Below are 16904 nucleotides of genomic sequence, written 5' to 3' on the forward strand. Positions count from 1 at the left end.
CACGCATGTGAAGACTGACAGCACAAATAAATTTTTGTCTTGGCTGATTTGGGGATGGACAGCAGCAAGTCAACACCGGTATTGGCTCCCTCGAGGGTGAGCACACTTAAGGGTGAGAAGCTGGAAGCGGCTTTCCTTTGTCGAAACAGAGGGTGAATAGATCACTGGTTCATGGGGGCTGCTTCAGCCCTCTGTGCAACTTTTCGCCCTGCTATTTCTAACCTGTGCTGGCCCTATTTCAGTAGCAAACAGTGGGCGACGCGTAAGGGATTCTTCTATGTGTGTTTTTGCCTTGGTGAAGATTAATCGCCCGTATATACTCCAATGGCATTGCACGGTGCTCGCATGTGCAAGGAAACTTGTTTCTTTTTTTTTTTTCAAAGGACCAGAGAAGTCGACGCTGGAAGTATGCATGCGTTCGTCACGCAGCTGTGACGCTTATGGGTCCAACATGAGCGAATTCTACAGGATGTAACGAAAGAGACCAACTAGATAATGTCACAATGCAACAAGCCAGTAATCTGAAGATGAAACGCCACGCGCTGCCGACCCTCCAGCACGACATACCACCCGTTAACACCCTCTACACGACATGTCATTGGGCTTCCTAATGGAAACATACTAAGCAGTGCTGTGGGCGTTATGAAGCGCCTTATTATAATGTTTTGTTCATCTGCTGCTCTTCACTCTCAGGAGGGGGTGAAAAAGAGCTGTGCTGTGCTGTACTCTCACCAGCCCCTCAGTACAACAACCCCTCCAAGCCACTGCCGACAGGGGGGCTGCATGATGCATTATTTCCCATAAAATCCGGAATTCGGGGGTTTCATTTTTTTAAACTAAACGAATTGTTGAATAAGCTGAACACACACCAGCTAATCTCAGTATTTGGCCTGCTGCGTACCAGCGCCACTGTTTACTCAGTTGTGCCTTCTGCCTTACCACATTCATGGCATCCGCGCGGCCCTCTACTCTTTTGTGTATAATGAATAAACTCCTTCCCGTAGCCCGCTTTGTCCGAAAGTGACCCTCTTTCCAAGAGGGAGACGAAAGGGGGTGCATTCATGCAGCCTATGTGAAACCGTAACGGCTCTAAAAGATGGAGCAGCAGCACGGTCCGCAGCAGCCTCAAGAGCCCATTCCTCCCCCAGCGCCTGCAGATGCATCTCACGATGCTCTCCATAGTATGCCCGCAGCTGCAACCAAGGAACCTCCAGCCGAATCTCATGCTGCGCAAGAAACGGACCCTCCACGTAAACGTCGCCTCCTCTTCCCCAAGGCTCGCCCTAAAAAGATGCAGGAGTTCTTAGGCCGTCGCCTGAACACGTCTGCTGACTCTTCTGAAGGGTCGAGGTTCAGAGTAGTCGAAGTGGATGGTGCTCCATCTCAAGGCCACCAGGAACCGCAAGCATCAGCGGGGGATAGCATCGGAGGCGCAGACGGAAGGAGAAACGCCAGGAGGTCATTCGATGATGCAATGGCAAACGGACAAGCAATAGGCACCTGTCAACAGACACAAAACGCTCGTGGCGGGATAGAAGCCGAGGACCACCCGGTAGCAGGAGCTCAAAGCCATCCAGCAGCAGCCCGGGAAGATGCTTTGAGTGCTGACAAGCTTCAAATGAAAGTCGATGGAACTGAAACATCTTTGAGTTCGAACGTCGAACATCTCACGACACAAGGAGCATCTGAAGCCCATACCAACACACCGACAACGCCCCAAGGAGGAACAGCTACAGCTGGGGCAGCAGCTACCCCAGATGCTCTATCAGCATCAACAGCTCTTCTGGATTCTTCTTGCCTGGATGTGCAGCGGCTAACTCTGAAGTCGCCGACGGGGCACCAAGGGGAAGATGGTGAGGCTGTGTTAACTTTAGCGGGGCCACGAAAGAGCCCCCCAGAAAAGAGGCCATCGTCTGGGGCTTGTGATTGTGCAGAAGGAGAGGCACTGCATGGATTAGGGGACCTGGGGGACGGCGGGTTGGGGCCTTTGAAAGTAGAAGACTTTTCGGGAATTCCCCTCGCAGCCCGCCTCCAAAGTAAAGTAATTAAACAAAGAGCGCACGGATGTGACGAAGTGGTGGGCCGTCTAGATGCCTGCGGTAGCTGTGAGGAGCGGGTTAAGTTGTGGGAGGAACTGATGAAGCCTCACTTTGGCTCGATCGTTAAGGATACAAATGCCCTTATGGGAACCAAGACAGTTGAGCTGCTGCAGGCGCTTGTGGGGAGCACACCCTCAAAGGGTGCAACAGCAGCTCATGCTGCTGCCTTCCCCGCTGCTGCTGCGCTGCCACTGCTGCAGCAGCACGGGAAGCAAATCATATCGCAGATTTTGCCCAATCCGAAGCACTTCTCTGGCTGCTGTGACGTTCTGATACAGCTTAGTAGGGGCTCAGAAGCGTGTGTTACTGAAACCGTAAACATCGTAACAGCTAGTTGCCAGACGCTTCTAACGGAGAAGAAGGGAAACGTAGCAGCTATTAAGGGTCAGGGACTTAGGGTAATAGGCAGCAGCCTGGATCTGCTACTGAAGATGCTGGAAAGCTTTGGCTTGCAACTTGTGATGGCAGTTGGAGGAGTGCAAAATCTGATGAAGTCCATTGGTGCGTTTGCTGCCTGCAGCGACAAGCGGGTCAGGGGGGCTCTGTCCTCCCTTGCCGCCACTGCAGTGTACTTCACAGGTGCTATGGCAGGAGACACGGCGGGTGCATCAGCCAAAAAATCAGTTCTTGAGAGCTTGAAGAGCAGCAAATCAATGCAGACCGAGGTCGAAAAGCTGCTTGAAAAGTTTCAAACGGAGCCGCCTGCCTCTCCGTCCCTCGCCATTGCAGGAATGGCTGTTGAAGGTCAAACTTCTGCCAGCCCTCAAAATTCGGGGGGCAGCGGAGGCGGACAGGGCGGCGTGGGAGCGTCTCTGGCTTCGCGTTTCGTGACTGAGACGGATGTGATTAAGACTGTTTGTCAGCAGCAGACGGATTGGATCGTGAGGGCCACCGACGGGGTGCAACCTGCAGCACGAGGGGACAAAGAAGCAGAAGAACCCCCATGGAAGGTCAAGATGCAGGCATGGCAACAGCTGGAGACAGTCAGTCCCCTCTTTCTCGTTCTCCCTTCTCTTGCTGCTGCTCTAGCTGCCGAGGATGATACTGATAAAGCTGCAGCAAACCTATGGACTTTTTCTGCAGAAGGCGTGTTCATCATGCTAGTGTAACTTTGTTCTGCTGAATTGGTAGTCTTCCGCTGCTGACGATACTCCTTATGTTCTTGGGTTCTAGCTGTGTTGCCTGAGAAGTACGTCGTTAGTCATCCGGTTGCTTACCTATGTGCATTATTCTTATCTGCAGGCATTGAGGGACTGTGTGTGTTTGTACAAGAAGAACCCCTTTCTGCATCAGCAACTATTGCCCCTCCTGCATCGCGTGCTTACAGCTGAGCCCACTCTCCCAGTGGTGACATGCGCCCTAAAAACGCTGCAGATGCTAGTGCAGCTGCTGCTGCAGCCACTGGGTGGAGATGGCTCACAGCAACTACAACAGCAGCTGCAGCAACAGCTGCGCGGGCTACTGCCAGATGCTCTAGCGAAGTTGAAAGTTAACAACAGGCCGGTTCAGTCAGCTGCCTGCTCATGCATTGGGACTTACCTTTCATGCATCCCCTTGGATGTTGTGGTAGGGGACTTGCTGCCGATTAAAGAGAAGCTCGCGCACTACCAGAAGTTGCTGCTTGACGAAATAACCAAAGCAGCAGAACAGCAAGCGGGGGGGGCCTCAACTCTGCAAAAGGTTGCTGCGCAGCTCCTTGCAGCAGGCCGGACAGCAGCGGAAGACGGGAACGCCGGAGTGAGAGCTGCCGGAGTTGCACTGATTGCTGCTGTTGCGAAGCATACACAGGGCACTGTTGCAGTTGATGAAGCCATGCAGAAGCTCTCCGAACCAAAACGACAGCAGCTACAAAAGGCACTTGCGGCTGCTGGTTCGGCGCCAAAAGGAGCCCAACCCGTGATGCCCCCTCCCCGCCGTCCGCCGAATCAAGGAGGTCCTACCTCAGGCGTCCCGTTTTCGCGAATGCGTAGCCGCGGTGCTGTTGGCGCCTCAGTGGGAGCAGGAGGAGGAACACAAGCAGCAGCAGCTGCTGCGGTGCAAACCAGTACATCTGCTTCGGAGCGGTCAGGCGGAACTGGCGTCTCTGGAGTGTCCAAAAGCACTTTCCGCCGACAGGGAAGCGGAGCAGTAGGCAGTGCCAGTGCGCGCGTACCTCTCCAGCGCTTTGGTTCGTCAGGAACCGTACTGGGGTTGCCCCCCGGGGCAGGGGCGCATGGGGCGGCCGCTGCACCAGGAGGCCAATGGGAGGTTCCCCATGCAGCCACAGGTCTAGACGAAGCGGAGGCAAGGACAAAAGAACTGCTGCCTGACGACCTCCTGCAGAATCTTGAGGTCCCTGCTGGGCTGGAAAGGAAGAAGGCATACGAAGACCTTGAGCATTGGTTCCGTCAGCCTTGTGACTGCAATCTCTGCAGACATGCGCAAGACGAAATGGACACCGAAGAAAGACCAACAAGCACTAACAGCAGCAACAACAGCTCCTGCTGCCGACTCGAAACGCTTCGCAAGTCGGCCGTTCATGTTCTACTGCACCTGCGTTCCAAGATGAGAGGCTTCAGGGAGCGAACCGCCGCGTTAGAGGATGCATGCATTGCATGTCTTCAGGGCATCCTGGGGGGTTTGCTGCCTCCCGAAGATGTCTCCGCAGTGACAGCCGTAGCAGGGGCCGGCGGGGCAGGAAAAGACGCATCTAATTTGGGGAAAACGAACACACACAAGGGGACAGGCCTAAGAAGCCGGCAACTTCCTGCTGTTGATAAAGCCGTCATAAATGTGGTGTTGGAGCCTCTTGGAGACCGCCTAGGGGATCCGCGGGTGGGCAGCCCCATTGTGACCATTGGTCTTCTGTTGTCTAAGTGCGTAGACAGCCCAACTACAATTGCTGCTCAACTAGCCCTTCTTGCCGAAGGTCGCGTTGGGGGAGGCCGCATCGTACACGGCGTATGCCAGTTGCTCGAGCAGCTGCTGCAGCTGTGGGGTCTGCCGGCGTTCTCTCCGCCCAAGCAGTTGGTCATGATTGTTCGGCAGATGTTGGAACCCAGTAAGGTGAGAAAAAGGGATTGCAACAGCTTGGCAAGCCACCTGGCTTTTGGTCCGTCTCGTTTCTCGCGTTCTACCCACGTTGCCGTCTAAAGTAGAGTTTGGTGCATTTGCCAGTGCTACTCTGTGCTTCTGTTAATACCTGAGCAGGGATCACGTTCGGTCGTCTTCCCCCTGCTGAAGCGGTTGTATGCGGAGCTTGGTGATAAAACCATGTCCGCTATGCTCGTTGCCCACCCGCTGCCCGACGAGGTAAAGCACGCGCTCAAGCAACAACGGCAACAACAGCAGCATCAGCGGGAGCCGCAGTTGCAACATGCACAGCACACATCGGAGGACTCCACACCAACTTGGGAGCTTGCAGTCGCTGCACTGACAGCAGGCGCTGCCGCTGCTGCGACAGCAGCTGATTCTGTCGCCTGCGCAGAACGCCCGTCGTCAACGGATAATTCTTGTGTTTCGGTGGCGCCATACATAGGCTCTGACTTGCTGCAGCGTCTCCAACAAGGCCACGACGAAGAGACAGTTGTCAAAGGGCTGAACGAGCTCATGCATATCTTTGTAAACAAGGTTGGGGGGAGGATCAAGCCTGAAGGTGCGGCCCCGATTGCACCTCTGAACCATTTGTATGGGTTGTCGAGTGTCTGCATGTTCCATTTATTTCTCTATGCATGCGCTATTAGAAGGCATGCATGAATCCTGTCATTTAAATGTAGTGCCTACGCAGGTTGGCTCGGGTTTACTGAGTCACAGAGTTCAGTGCCTGTAAATATGTAAGGACGTAAGGATATGTTTAGTCAAAGGAAATTAGGAAAACGTCAAATTGATTTCGTGTGCACGACGACTGAACTAAGCCAATACCTCTCTTGTGTTCCAATGCTGTTCGTAAACCAGTTACGCGCGCATGCCGCGCTACGCAGTTGCCGAAAGCGCATCACATACTCCTCGTCATTGAGTTGGAAAAATTTCGCTTGTGTCTGTTCATTGGCTGCGACTTAGGGCTGAGTGGTCTCGTATCGTTGCTGCGGAAACGTCTAGGGGATTCGAGTGCTTCTGTGAGAAGGCACGTATTGCTGGCGCTGGTTATTTTTTGTGACCGCCTCGGAGTCGACACTCCCCAAGACGCTGGTAATGCAGTATCCTCACCTCCCCCCGCCCGTGTCTACAAACAGATGCTGCCTGCAGCGGCTGAATGCCTTTGCGACTCCGACAAAAAGGTAAACATTTGCAGCAGGGAGAGAGATACTGTATATCTCTCCTGCATTGTCCTGCGTGTTGTATACGTATTCGTTCTTGGAAGCCATCTTCAAGTTGCGCTTGTTCGCGTTTGGCCTGTGCGAGGAAACAAAAGACTGTTGCTGTTTGCTTGACGGCTTGTCTCAGCTAGCATTCTGCGAAGCTGCTGTTAGACAAGCGCTTTGCAACCCAGCTCTACGTCTCGGCAAAAGGGGCGTCTAATGCCTTTTTAGTCGCTTCTTGGTGTCTTGTCAACTTTACAGGTTATGCAAGCAGCTTACGTTGCAACTGCCAGGTGGATGACTGCTTTGGGTCTCGCGGAGTCGATGGCGCTACTGAGCCCCTTCCTTTCCAGCAGCAACAACACCAGCAGCACGACAGGAGCCACTTCTCTCTCTAACAGGCCCTTTGCTGGGGCCGTTCTGCGACGGGCCTTCTCTATCGGTTCATCGGGAGTAATATTACAGTATAAGAACTGCAAGATAAAAGAGGCTCTGTTTGCTCTGCTGAGCGTTGCCATGCCGGTGGAAGCCTCACAGAAGTCGCTGTTGCTCTCTTCACTTGTACCTCACCTCCTGGATGCGGCAATTCCGCAGCTTCGCGGAGAAAGTTCTTCGGGATCTCCTGCGGCCAGTGCCCTGCTATCTCTTGTTGTGCACGAGGCCTGCCCGCCTGAAGCTATCATTGAAGTGATGCAGCAGAGACTGTCCGGGCAGGGGCAGCCGTCGCTTCCAGGCCAATCAGCAGAGACTGCCCTCAAGCAAGTCCTAGTTTCATCTGACATCCTGCAGCGTCTGATCAAAGCGCGGCAGGGAGCTCAGGCTACTGTGCGGGATCCCCTCTTGAAGACTTTGCAGTCGCCGAGCGGAGCCAGCACAAGGAAACCCCCGCTACAACAAGACCACCAAACGAAAGCTATGGATCTTGTTTCGGAGGAATCCACTCGGGCTACGACGCCAGCTTGTGCGCCCGACGTATCAACAAGCATGCCTTGTTCTGATGGCAGTCCTGTGGTTCTCTCGACGCGCTCTCAGCGGATCCAGAGGAGCAGTGGAGCAGGGTTTGCCACTCTTAGGCGACAACCCGTTTCTCCGCGGGAAGAGCTGTACCAAGAACTCAGAGGACGCGTTGAGTCCAACATCTTGCTGCTCATGTTTCCGTCCCACGGTTCTTCAGCAGCAGGAGGCAGCAAACAAGGAGTGCCTCAGTTGTCGCAACTCAAGGCACTATACGATGCCTGGAAGCCCCTTTTTGGCATCGAATGTGATGCAGCCGTCACTGCAGGGCAGTCTGAATCTCGCATGCATCCTCTACAAGGGGAAAAGAGCATTACGGACCTACTTCTAAAGTGGATTGCATATTGGTAAGTTGCCGCGATGCTGTATATTTCATTGTATTGTTCCAGCCACAGACGCACCGAACTTGTGCCAGCAGCCATCGCCTACTCCAGCCCGTTGAAATTGACGATTGGCAGTATTTAGTTTAGCTGATCAAGCCAATCTGGCGGCGGAGATGAGGCCTAGGTACAGTATCACACCATTCCTATCTATACTGCTGATGTATTTATGCAGTAGTGCAACAATTTGCTGCGCGGGGTGTGGGTGTGCAGCGTGGCAGAAGTTCTGCAGCAGCCGCGGAATGCCCAAACCCAGGAGTCTCTTTCTGTCCTGCTCCAGTTGCTGCAACTGGTGATGCAGCCCTACAACAGCCTGCGCGTACCTTTACCTCTCTATGAGCAGCAGCAGATCTTGCAACAGCTACTGGATGTTGCTTCTGCATGCGCAACCACTCCAAACGCAAGGGGAATACCGACACCAAAACCGATGTCGAAGCAACCACGCCAGCTCGTGCGCGAGACCCTACTGCTGCTAGCAGCGATTGTAGAGGACCGCCCTAGGTTTCTTTCTGCAGTTCACAGAAGCCTTATCCGATGCAAGAACAAGGAGTGAGTCTATCCGCCTCTGCTTAACGTGTATACAGGTGGAAATGTGTTGTCTGCTGTTCGAATGAGGGTCGGTCCCAGCCGCTGTTCTGCGCCAACACCGGCTCGCTTACAGCAACTCCGATCCTCTGAAGGAGTGAGCTGGGAATGTGTCACTTTGTGTTCAGACTACTTTTAGACTTGATGGCTGCGATGACCCGCGCATTGGGACAGCATGTGCAGGTTCAGCTGCAGGCTAAGGGGGGTGCTACGTCTTACAACGAAACACTCAGTGACTTTCTTTCTCAGCAGTGTGCTGCCCGGTTCTTCGCCCTGTTCACGGACTCAAAGGCTTCAACCGAGCAGCGCAATTTGGCTTTTGATTTCCTCGTTCTATGCAATTTAGCATTGAAGGGAGGAACTCTCCAGTAAGTGCCACTGTTGTCACCAGCGAGTGCATCACCTTTATTTACGCCGCATTTGTTCACACATGTGCAAACGTGTGTGTGTTCACACACGTTTGCATGTGTGTGAACACGTGCAAACGATTCATTGATGGAAAGCTGCTCCCATCATGTCTGATCGCAGCCTAGTGGGCTAGTTTTGCGGTTTCTGCTTGCAGCTTGTTGCCTTCCCTCTCTCCTGAATGCCGGGCTAGAGTGGTTGAGGCGACTAAGCAGATAGCCGCTTCCGGACTTTCTCAAGGGCGGCTCGAAAGCATGACTGCCCACCACGGGGACGGCTGCAGCAGTGCAGGCGAGGAGACTGCGGATCAGCCCAATATAGGGCAAGCGCCTGCAACTGGTCCACCATCACAGGCAGCGGGTAAGGTTCCCTCATGTATCTTTTCTTGCTTGTCTGTAAAAGTTTACTTTTCTTCATGCACGTGTAATGTGTGAATGTGATACTATTTATCTGCGTGCGTTTTGGAATTGGCCCAAGAAGCCTCCGCAGATATTGGATCCATTGACACAAAACTCCCAGGCTCCGACCTCAGCGACCATAACAATTTCGGCATGTCGCAAGCCACAGAGGGTACGAGATTAATGGTGAAAAATGTAGAACAGCTCTAGACGAAGATTACTGTGAACTAGGGCGTTGGAGCCAAATATACTTTGCTCCTACTCGTGTTTCTCTCAGCGTCAGTGAATTCTCAGGGTATTTACATTGTGTGAATGAGCTACACTTCGCGTAGCATGCATGGCCTTTGCCTGTTGACTGTTGTTCCCAGTTGTTCCTGATGCTGTGGAGACGACAATCGCCAAGCCTGCAAGTGTGGACTCCGCCACCTCTGCTTTAGTACAAGCAGTGGCAGAGGCAGATGCGTTGCTGCAGACGGGAGAAGAAGAACTGCGGCAACAAACTAGCGCTCTGGAGGGCTGGCTAACAGCCGCAAGAGAGCTGCGTGCGAAAACTAAGTCAGCCGGTGTTGCTTTCTCTGTTCATCTTGACTCGACGCTGAAAAAACCGGAAGGTTCTGTGCTCAAATACGATTCGAAGCACAGCCAAACAAGTTTGGAAGCAAAGGAGGCATCCAATATCCCGGTTGAATTGCTCTGCTGTCTTACGGCTTTAAAGACATGGTGCGCAGAGCTAAAATTGAGGTCATTGCCGCGAGCTGCATTTGGAGCGCACTGTTTACTTTTCCTGCTGACTTCGGCTCCTCCCAACCAAAACAGCGCGGCAGCCACGGCTGCAACAAAAGCGGCAGCTGCTGCATCACAAGCTGCCGTCGATGGAATACATGGGAAATCAGCGGACGGCACCATGCAGCAGCAAGAGGGTGACCAACCGCTGACCCGTCGGAGCAGCCGGCAGCACATTCAGCTGACGCCCGTCGGCGAGGCAGTGATGAGTGCTCACCCCCTCAGCTCTCACTTTGTGATCGATGGAGTCACCAAGGCGCTTGAATTCTTTTTCGAGCCTCAACATTATGAAACGCTGCATGGTGCTGGCCTGAGTCTTCAAGGTGCCGCTTCGGCCTTGTTGATTGCAGAGGCCATTACACGCTGGCGAATGCAGTTTTACAGAACCTCAAGTAGCTCGGCCTCGTACAAGCAGAAAAGGATGAAGGTGTCCTACTTGAGGGACGGAGGCTTGATGCCACTGCCAGACAAGGACTTGTTGCAGCAGTGCTGCAGCTGCCTCCTCTTGTGCATGGGAAGATACCAGGATTATCTCTACAAAAGTCCAATCGCTGTCAGTTCATCCTCCCTGGCAGGTTCACATGCCAATTGCAACCCAGCTGTGTATTCCAGTTAAGCATACAGATGTGCTGCTGCGTTCTATCTGACGATGGCTGTGGTATGGGCGGGGTGAGCGTTCGTTTCAGATGGATCCGCGTCTTGGCTCCGTGCGCTACTTGGTAACCTTTCTTCTAAATCAAGTCCTCGGAAGAAGCATTTTGCAGGGGGATGCCCGTGTCCTGTAAGCTGCCTGCTTCCCTCCGCTTTACTTACCCCCGCTCATCCTAGGCATGGCCTGCGCGGGAAATATACCGGTAGTCTAGGGCTAGCTAGGAGGGGTCATCCGTTCATGTAGCTTGCAGAGCCCGTTACTGCTTTTGGGGTTTTTGGACACTGCAGATCGTCCATCGCTGAATGCTGCTTTTCATTAGCAGCTCAGAATATGGGCAGTGCTTCCGATAGCGTTCAGAGGAAGCATTCCGTCACCTTATGGCGGCTCGTCAGCAAAATCCATAAGAAGGCGGTGCCTCTGCTGGAGAAGCATGCAACAGCAGAACTTCAACAGCGAAAGGGGGTTTCAGGTGTAGAATTCGCCGAAGTGGAAGAACGATACATTGTAGAGGCCCTTAGTATCTTAGACCTCATAAGTGTAAGTGTCGTAAAGCTGCACGAGGAGTCAATTGGGTTTCTGAAACAATAGGCTTGAGTGAACCATATGTAAACTTGAGTGAATGCACACTGTGCTCGACTTTGCGCTGTCCCTGGACTATGCAGACGGTTGTGACATCCCTTTCTCGCTTAGAAGGTGCCTATCATGCTGCGAAGCTTCTGATAGAGCAGCGCCACCAGCACATCCAAAACCGAAAGCAGACGGAAGAGAATGGCTTGCAGCAGGGGCTTGAGAGTCGCGAAACGTCGCTCATAGCGCTTCAAAGAGAGAGACGGATGTTTCTCCTTCATGCAAAACTCTTCATGCATTCATTTGTAACTTTGTGGTACGGGAAACCCTAAGGTATTCCATACGCATAGTAGCTGTCTGATGAGCATAGATTGAATCAAGCCAATTCCCTAAAAGATGCAGAGTGTACTCGCAACAACATAATTCTAATGGCTACCGCATGTGGAGCAAGCTGTAAAAAGTATCCGTTTTATGTTGTACAATGTTCTGCAGCCCGGCACTTCTGGGCGTTCATCTGGAGGCAGCAGGAATAACAGAATCTGCAGAACGGAGTGAACGGCTGGAGCGACTGCTGCGCAGCAATGGTGCGGACGAAGAACATGATGCTCAAATGAACGTGGACGAGCCATCTTCACTTGCAGCAGATTTACATAGTTCGGTGCCGCAAGTTCGAGGAGCAGAAGAGGCCTGCAGAGGACTGAGCAACTATTCATGTGCAGCGAGTGCTGCTGCAGCGACAGCTTGTGATATTCAGCAGGTTGTGGCACGCCACCGGAGGTTTCTTGAAGAAGCAGAAAGAGCACAGTCCGAGGACTGCTCGATGCAAGTTGATTCGCCATCCCCAAACGACAATAACAATTCAGCTTTGATAGAGGCTTTTCTTAAGGTACGTGAATTCGTTTCCACCCGAGTAGAATCACGCACCATATAGCGTTGAGCATATGCAGCGGGGATGTATATTAAAAGACTGACCGCCTTGCATTTCACTGGTACTCGATGGTGGAGTACTCTGGAATTGGCTGACGGCACGGCATATCTCCTTAGCGTTTTCGTTTTGGATGCCTTTGTCCTCGGTGGTTCAACGCACCTCGTATCCATGAGCAGAAAATACTGCATGCGGGAATCTACCATCCACCGAGCATATCCTGCAGCTGTCCGATACTTGTGTTGATCAGGCAAAACGGACAGCACTTGGCGCTCTCCTTGTCCGGGGAGGCATTGATCCTTCGAAAGTGAGTGACGTTTGGCAGTACATGTCATGCTCTGGATCTCTGGCAATGTTACCTCAACGATGCCAGCCACAGTTTTGTTATCTTAAATCCAATTTGACCACAATATTCATGTACGGATGCCCGATGGTTGCACTGCATTTCCTGGCCCCACACTGCTGCATTGCTAAGGCGAAGATTATCAGCCTCATACCCATTTCAGTTTTTCTTACTATTGGCTGTTCAGGATCAGAAGGTGGGCCCCTTTGGTGGCAGCGCCTTACGTTGGCTCTGCACCGGCGGCCATTCGATTAAGCAGCAGCCTTACGACAGCAGCGATGACTTCATGCTTCACCCCTTTGTGCAGAAAGTTCGAGAATGCCTTTTATCTCCCGCTCAGCAGCACACACTGCTACATAATCATTCTAGCGTGTCTTCTCGCCCAAGTGCTCTTGATAATTCAGCTTGCAACGGCATGCACATGCTTAGATTCTGTGCTGGCACGTCAGCGGTTCTCCCTCACCACAAGCTTGCAACACTGAGGGCTGAAGCTGCAAATCGTGACTGCGTTCCAACAGATTGGCTTGATGTCGGGTCAGTAGGTCGATCTTACAAGCTAGAACCCCAGCCGTCTCAAGAGAGTTCCAGCGTTCTTCCCCCGCATTTGAATTCATCTGAAGCTCCACACATGAATTCTGCCAGCTGCGCTCAGCCAGAGCCTTCTGGCTGCGGGAGAGCAAAGCGGAGCGGCGAGCTTCCTAATGCAGTGGGAAGTATGGGCAATGGCTGCTTACCGAATGATGCGAACGAAGTCACGGCAGAGAGAGATGCTGTTGCTGATTCCGCTGGCTCCTGCAGTACTCAAGCGCTTGTGAGGAACTACGATGCCACTACTGGTAAAGGCTCAGAACCCCCATCCACTACACGAATTATGAGGCATGGTCCGCAGCGTCCGGCCACCGGTTCCTTCGGGCGCTCTAACTCCATGCGGGATGTGGATAGGCATCCCGGGGAATTGCCTTCCACTCCCATGACGGCTTCAAGATTACCCCAGTGGAAAAATTCCAGACCTTCGGTTCCCTCAGCTTCTCCAACTGGTTCACACGAGAGGCATATGCGTGGTTCTAGCAGCTTAAGCAGGCGCCCTAGAAAGCCAGACACACTGTGCTTCTCCCAGCCTACCACAACTGATCCGCAATGAGACGCTGTCAAAGCAGCCGGGCTCTCCAGCCGCCTATGCTCTTTTTCGAGTACGTATTAATTCCTTTCCCACGTGTCATATGAGCTGGACTAACTCAGATGCTTCATTTCATATACCTGGGGGGTTTCAACATGTTGTGAGGTAGTTTTGGCCTCTTTTCCTCGCTCTTAAAACGCAAGTCTATTTTCAAAGAAATAGGCTCTGAAGGCCACTGATATGTGTGCTCTCAAAGGCGCGTACGCCACAAATTTGTGTAATTCAGTGTACTGTCCGGAAATAAGGAGGTATTTGTGTGCACAGTTGCTCCTGTTATGGCAAAGCAAAACCAAAAGGGGTGCATGCGCTAGAGGCAACTACAGCTATGAGTCCAGAATCCATGTAGAAATCCGGTACCGGAGGTAGCAGCACCAACAATGAGCCCCTAGCATTTAATGGAGACAAATCTAAAAGGCTGCTTCACCTCTCAACAACTCATAGTTCGACGTCTAGTGGAAACGAAAGGGGCAGTGCCTACGATATTGTGTTATACATACGTCATACTCAGGGATACCTGGGGAGAGGTGTCTAGAGTGGGAGGTGTAAATTGTTGCATTTGGCCCTCTTCACTTGTTGGAAAATAATGGAAGAGTCGATTTACGCGAGGTAGAGTCTTTGGACAGCACGGATTCAACAATTCAGCTGTCGCCATCGGGAGCTGCATTACTGAGGCTCGCAAAAGCAGAGCAACGCAAGTCTCTCCAAAATGGGGAGGTAAAGCAAAACGTCCCTACGTCAAAACCAGAAGTCCAACGTTGTTTCACTGTTTTCGGGTTTTTCCATAGGCGAAAAAGGCTCCTCGACGAGCCGTGTTGTGGTACAGCTCGATGTAGGCTGCGACTACGTACATACTCTGATCAGGCTACGCGGTGCACCTAAATTTTTGCCCGCAAAAACCTTTTTCTTAACCTTAAAATAATCCTAATCATATTTGTAAAATCAACACACAAAGTCCATTGCAAATTTATATGCAAAAGGAGATCCGAAATAGATCTGTCTCACCAGACGCGTGAAGCTGGGACAGTGCCTCAGCGTTCCAGCCAGCCCCACGACCGGATGGGCTGGTGGAGCTCATACCATGTTTGCCGTACTTCATGAACAAATGCTCAAAATTATCACTAATACTATTTTATGCCATTTCCTTCCTCGGAATATACCGCTAGAGGTTTCGCAGTGTGAACCCTTGTAGAGCCTGTGCACTACACGTGGTGCCGCCGCATCGACTTAGGGCTTGTGCTACTGTTCACGTTCCTGACGCCGAAGATAGCTCTGTACGGGCCCCTTAATAATTTTTAAAATATTTATGCATGTGCTTCTTGAGTAGAAATAGCTTTGTCTGGCGGAAGTTTGTATGGAGATCGGTCCATTACCGCATTTTATTGGAAGGCAACCTGTGCACCGCTCCTCCACGGTTTTGCAGGTGTCCAGCGGAGACTGACGGTGTAAATCCGCGTCCGCTACTTATTTGACATATTTTCATCACTTAGAATGCTCCAGAAAATGTCTCAGGATTGTGGCAGCCAGGTGGGCAACGTAACTGCGGCTGTGACAACGAAATTGCCCATTGGTTCCCATTGGGAAGCCTTCCTCGAGTTCACTATTGGGTATAGGTACCATACAGCAACGTGACTGTCAAAACAGAGTGAAGGTACTGTCGGCCAGTCAATAGAGAGATTGTTTTCCTGAAGGAAGGCCACACGTGCGATGTCTGCGGCATTTGTTTGTTACCTGTGGGACTGGTAGGTTGCACAAGGGAGGATGAGCTTAAACAGCAAGTCCATTGCTGCACCTGAAGATGCTCGATACATTGACGCCTTTCGCTTTGTGGCTCTGGAGAGGTAAAACTGCAGAAGAGCATCTATCCCTGATTGTGTTGCATCTCGTGAACAACTGACACAAATCTTATCAACTCATCCGGTTCCCCTTTATTCAGAGAGAAAGATCCCTGGCGCGACGGCTCGACCCTCCCTGTTGCCACTACCAGAGACACGTATAAAAAGGAGATTGCTACACCAACGGGCGCCCCAGCATGGGATATAATGGAGCACAAGGTCCTCAGGTTTTTTAGCTACTTCAATGAGCACGTCGACGAATCAAGGGCGGAAAATTATCGCAGCAGGCCATGCGAAATCTTGTATTACCTGGAGGTCGGCATTTGCATATAATCAGAATGCCATTATTTATGTTCTTAAACTCAGTTGCAATGCGCAAAATACCGCCGTCTCTGCGGTATGTCGCATAGGACGATACCATGGAAATCGTCGAGCCCAATATCGACAACAGCGGCATGCACAGTGGCTCCTTAATCAAGAGGCATCGATTTCCCAATGCGGCTGACCCTGAAAAGCTTGTGTCACCGGCAGATCTGCTTGTTGGCAAAACTTTCACAGCATACGGGAAGACATTCGCAATAACATCATGCGATCCTTTCACACGGGTGGGGCTTTTTTCGAGTGTGCCATGTTACTAGTATAGAATATATTCAATCTCCCGCATCACCATGGTGTTGAGCTTAGGTAAGCTATATTCTCAAGCAATGAGCTGTGTTTTTGTGAAGGACTGGTACAGGGCCTCGGGAATGAACCAGCCGCCTAACTGCACCGTAGACTTCCCAGCCAGTATCGGTTATTCATGCGACAGGGTGCAAAGCAAGCACCGCACACAAACGTATGACATCAGCGAAACGCGGAGCCCTTCTAGTTGACATGTTGGACTGGTTAAGCCAAACCGAGTGCCCCACATGCGGCATTATGGAATGGTTGATGTGGACGCTTGCAGAGCAACACCAAACTCAGCCAAGCAATGCATCGATGACTTTTACGAACGCGTTGAAAGCCCTGAGCCGGTGAGAGTGCATCCCACACTGAGCAAGTGCTTGATTCCAGCAGTGGGCTTCTACGCACTCAAATCGGTTCGCTGCCACAGAGCTTGGCGCGCAGGTCTGTAGATTCAGGGCCTTCTTCGATGACGACTTCACAAACGTGGTTGAGAGGCGAATGTACACAATACTGTATTTTCCCAGGTACACATTGCTAAACAAGCATGCCCACTAGTTTTGAGTATCGGAGGACCACGTGGCCTATATCGCATATGAAACGCTGGTGCATGCAGTGCAGCCATCTTTCTATCCACCTGTTGTGAATTTTTTGCCGTACTTAGAGATGACACAGTGGAAATTCGAGAAAACCTGCCATCCCATGGAGGGCAACGGTTTACAATATTCATTAGCAGGAGAAAACTGCTAAAGGGTGAGGCAAGGAATCCCCCCCCCCCCCCCCCCCCCCCCCCCCCCCCCCCCC

At 52.0% G+C, this 16904-nt stretch overlaps 2 protein-coding genes across 2 annotated transcripts in view; both read left to right on the plus strand.

Moving 5' to 3' along the window:
* Positions 1–1096: 1096 nt before the first annotated feature.
* EMWEY_00021300 (hypothetical protein) lies at positions 1097–13569 on the plus strand (the record flags this gene model as incomplete). Its single annotated transcript, XM_013477855.1, has 16 exons — positions 1097–3082; positions 3342–5144; positions 5289–5733; positions 6138–6355; positions 6638–7737; positions 7984–8319; positions 8484–8723; positions 8918–9120; positions 9250–9330; positions 9527–10494; positions 10628–10722; positions 10881–11130; positions 11256–11476; positions 11653–12046; positions 12336–12392; positions 12616–13569. The coding sequence occupies 16 exons, from the start codon at positions 1097–1099 to the stop codon at positions 13567–13569; spliced, it is 9351 nt and encodes a 3116-aa protein (XP_013333309.1).
* A 1524-nt stretch (positions 13570–15093) lies between these two features.
* EMWEY_00021310 (hypothetical protein, conserved) overlaps positions 15094–16904 on the plus strand; it is a gene marked incomplete at both ends in the record, with an annotated part of 4388 nt that continues 2577 nt past the window's right edge. Inside the window, 7 exons of the mRNA XM_013477856.1 lie at positions 15094–15129; positions 15349–15443; positions 15539–15752; positions 15848–16042; positions 16163–16272; positions 16384–16544; positions 16717–16815. Of these exons, the coding sequence (XP_013333310.1) occupies positions 15094–15129; positions 15349–15443; positions 15539–15752; positions 15848–16042; positions 16163–16272; positions 16384–16544; positions 16717–16815 (910 nt within the window). The remainder of the gene's footprint in view (positions 15130–15348; positions 15444–15538; positions 15753–15847; positions 16043–16162; positions 16273–16383; positions 16545–16716; positions 16816–16904) is intronic.

The sequence above is a fragment of the Eimeria maxima genome, genomic scaffold (assembly GCF_000499605.1).
Source record: "Eimeria maxima Weybridge genomic scaffold, Emw_scaff200, whole genome shotgun sequence".
NCBI lineage: Eukaryota > Apicomplexa > Conoidasida > Eucoccidiorida > Eimeriidae > Eimeria > Eimeria maxima.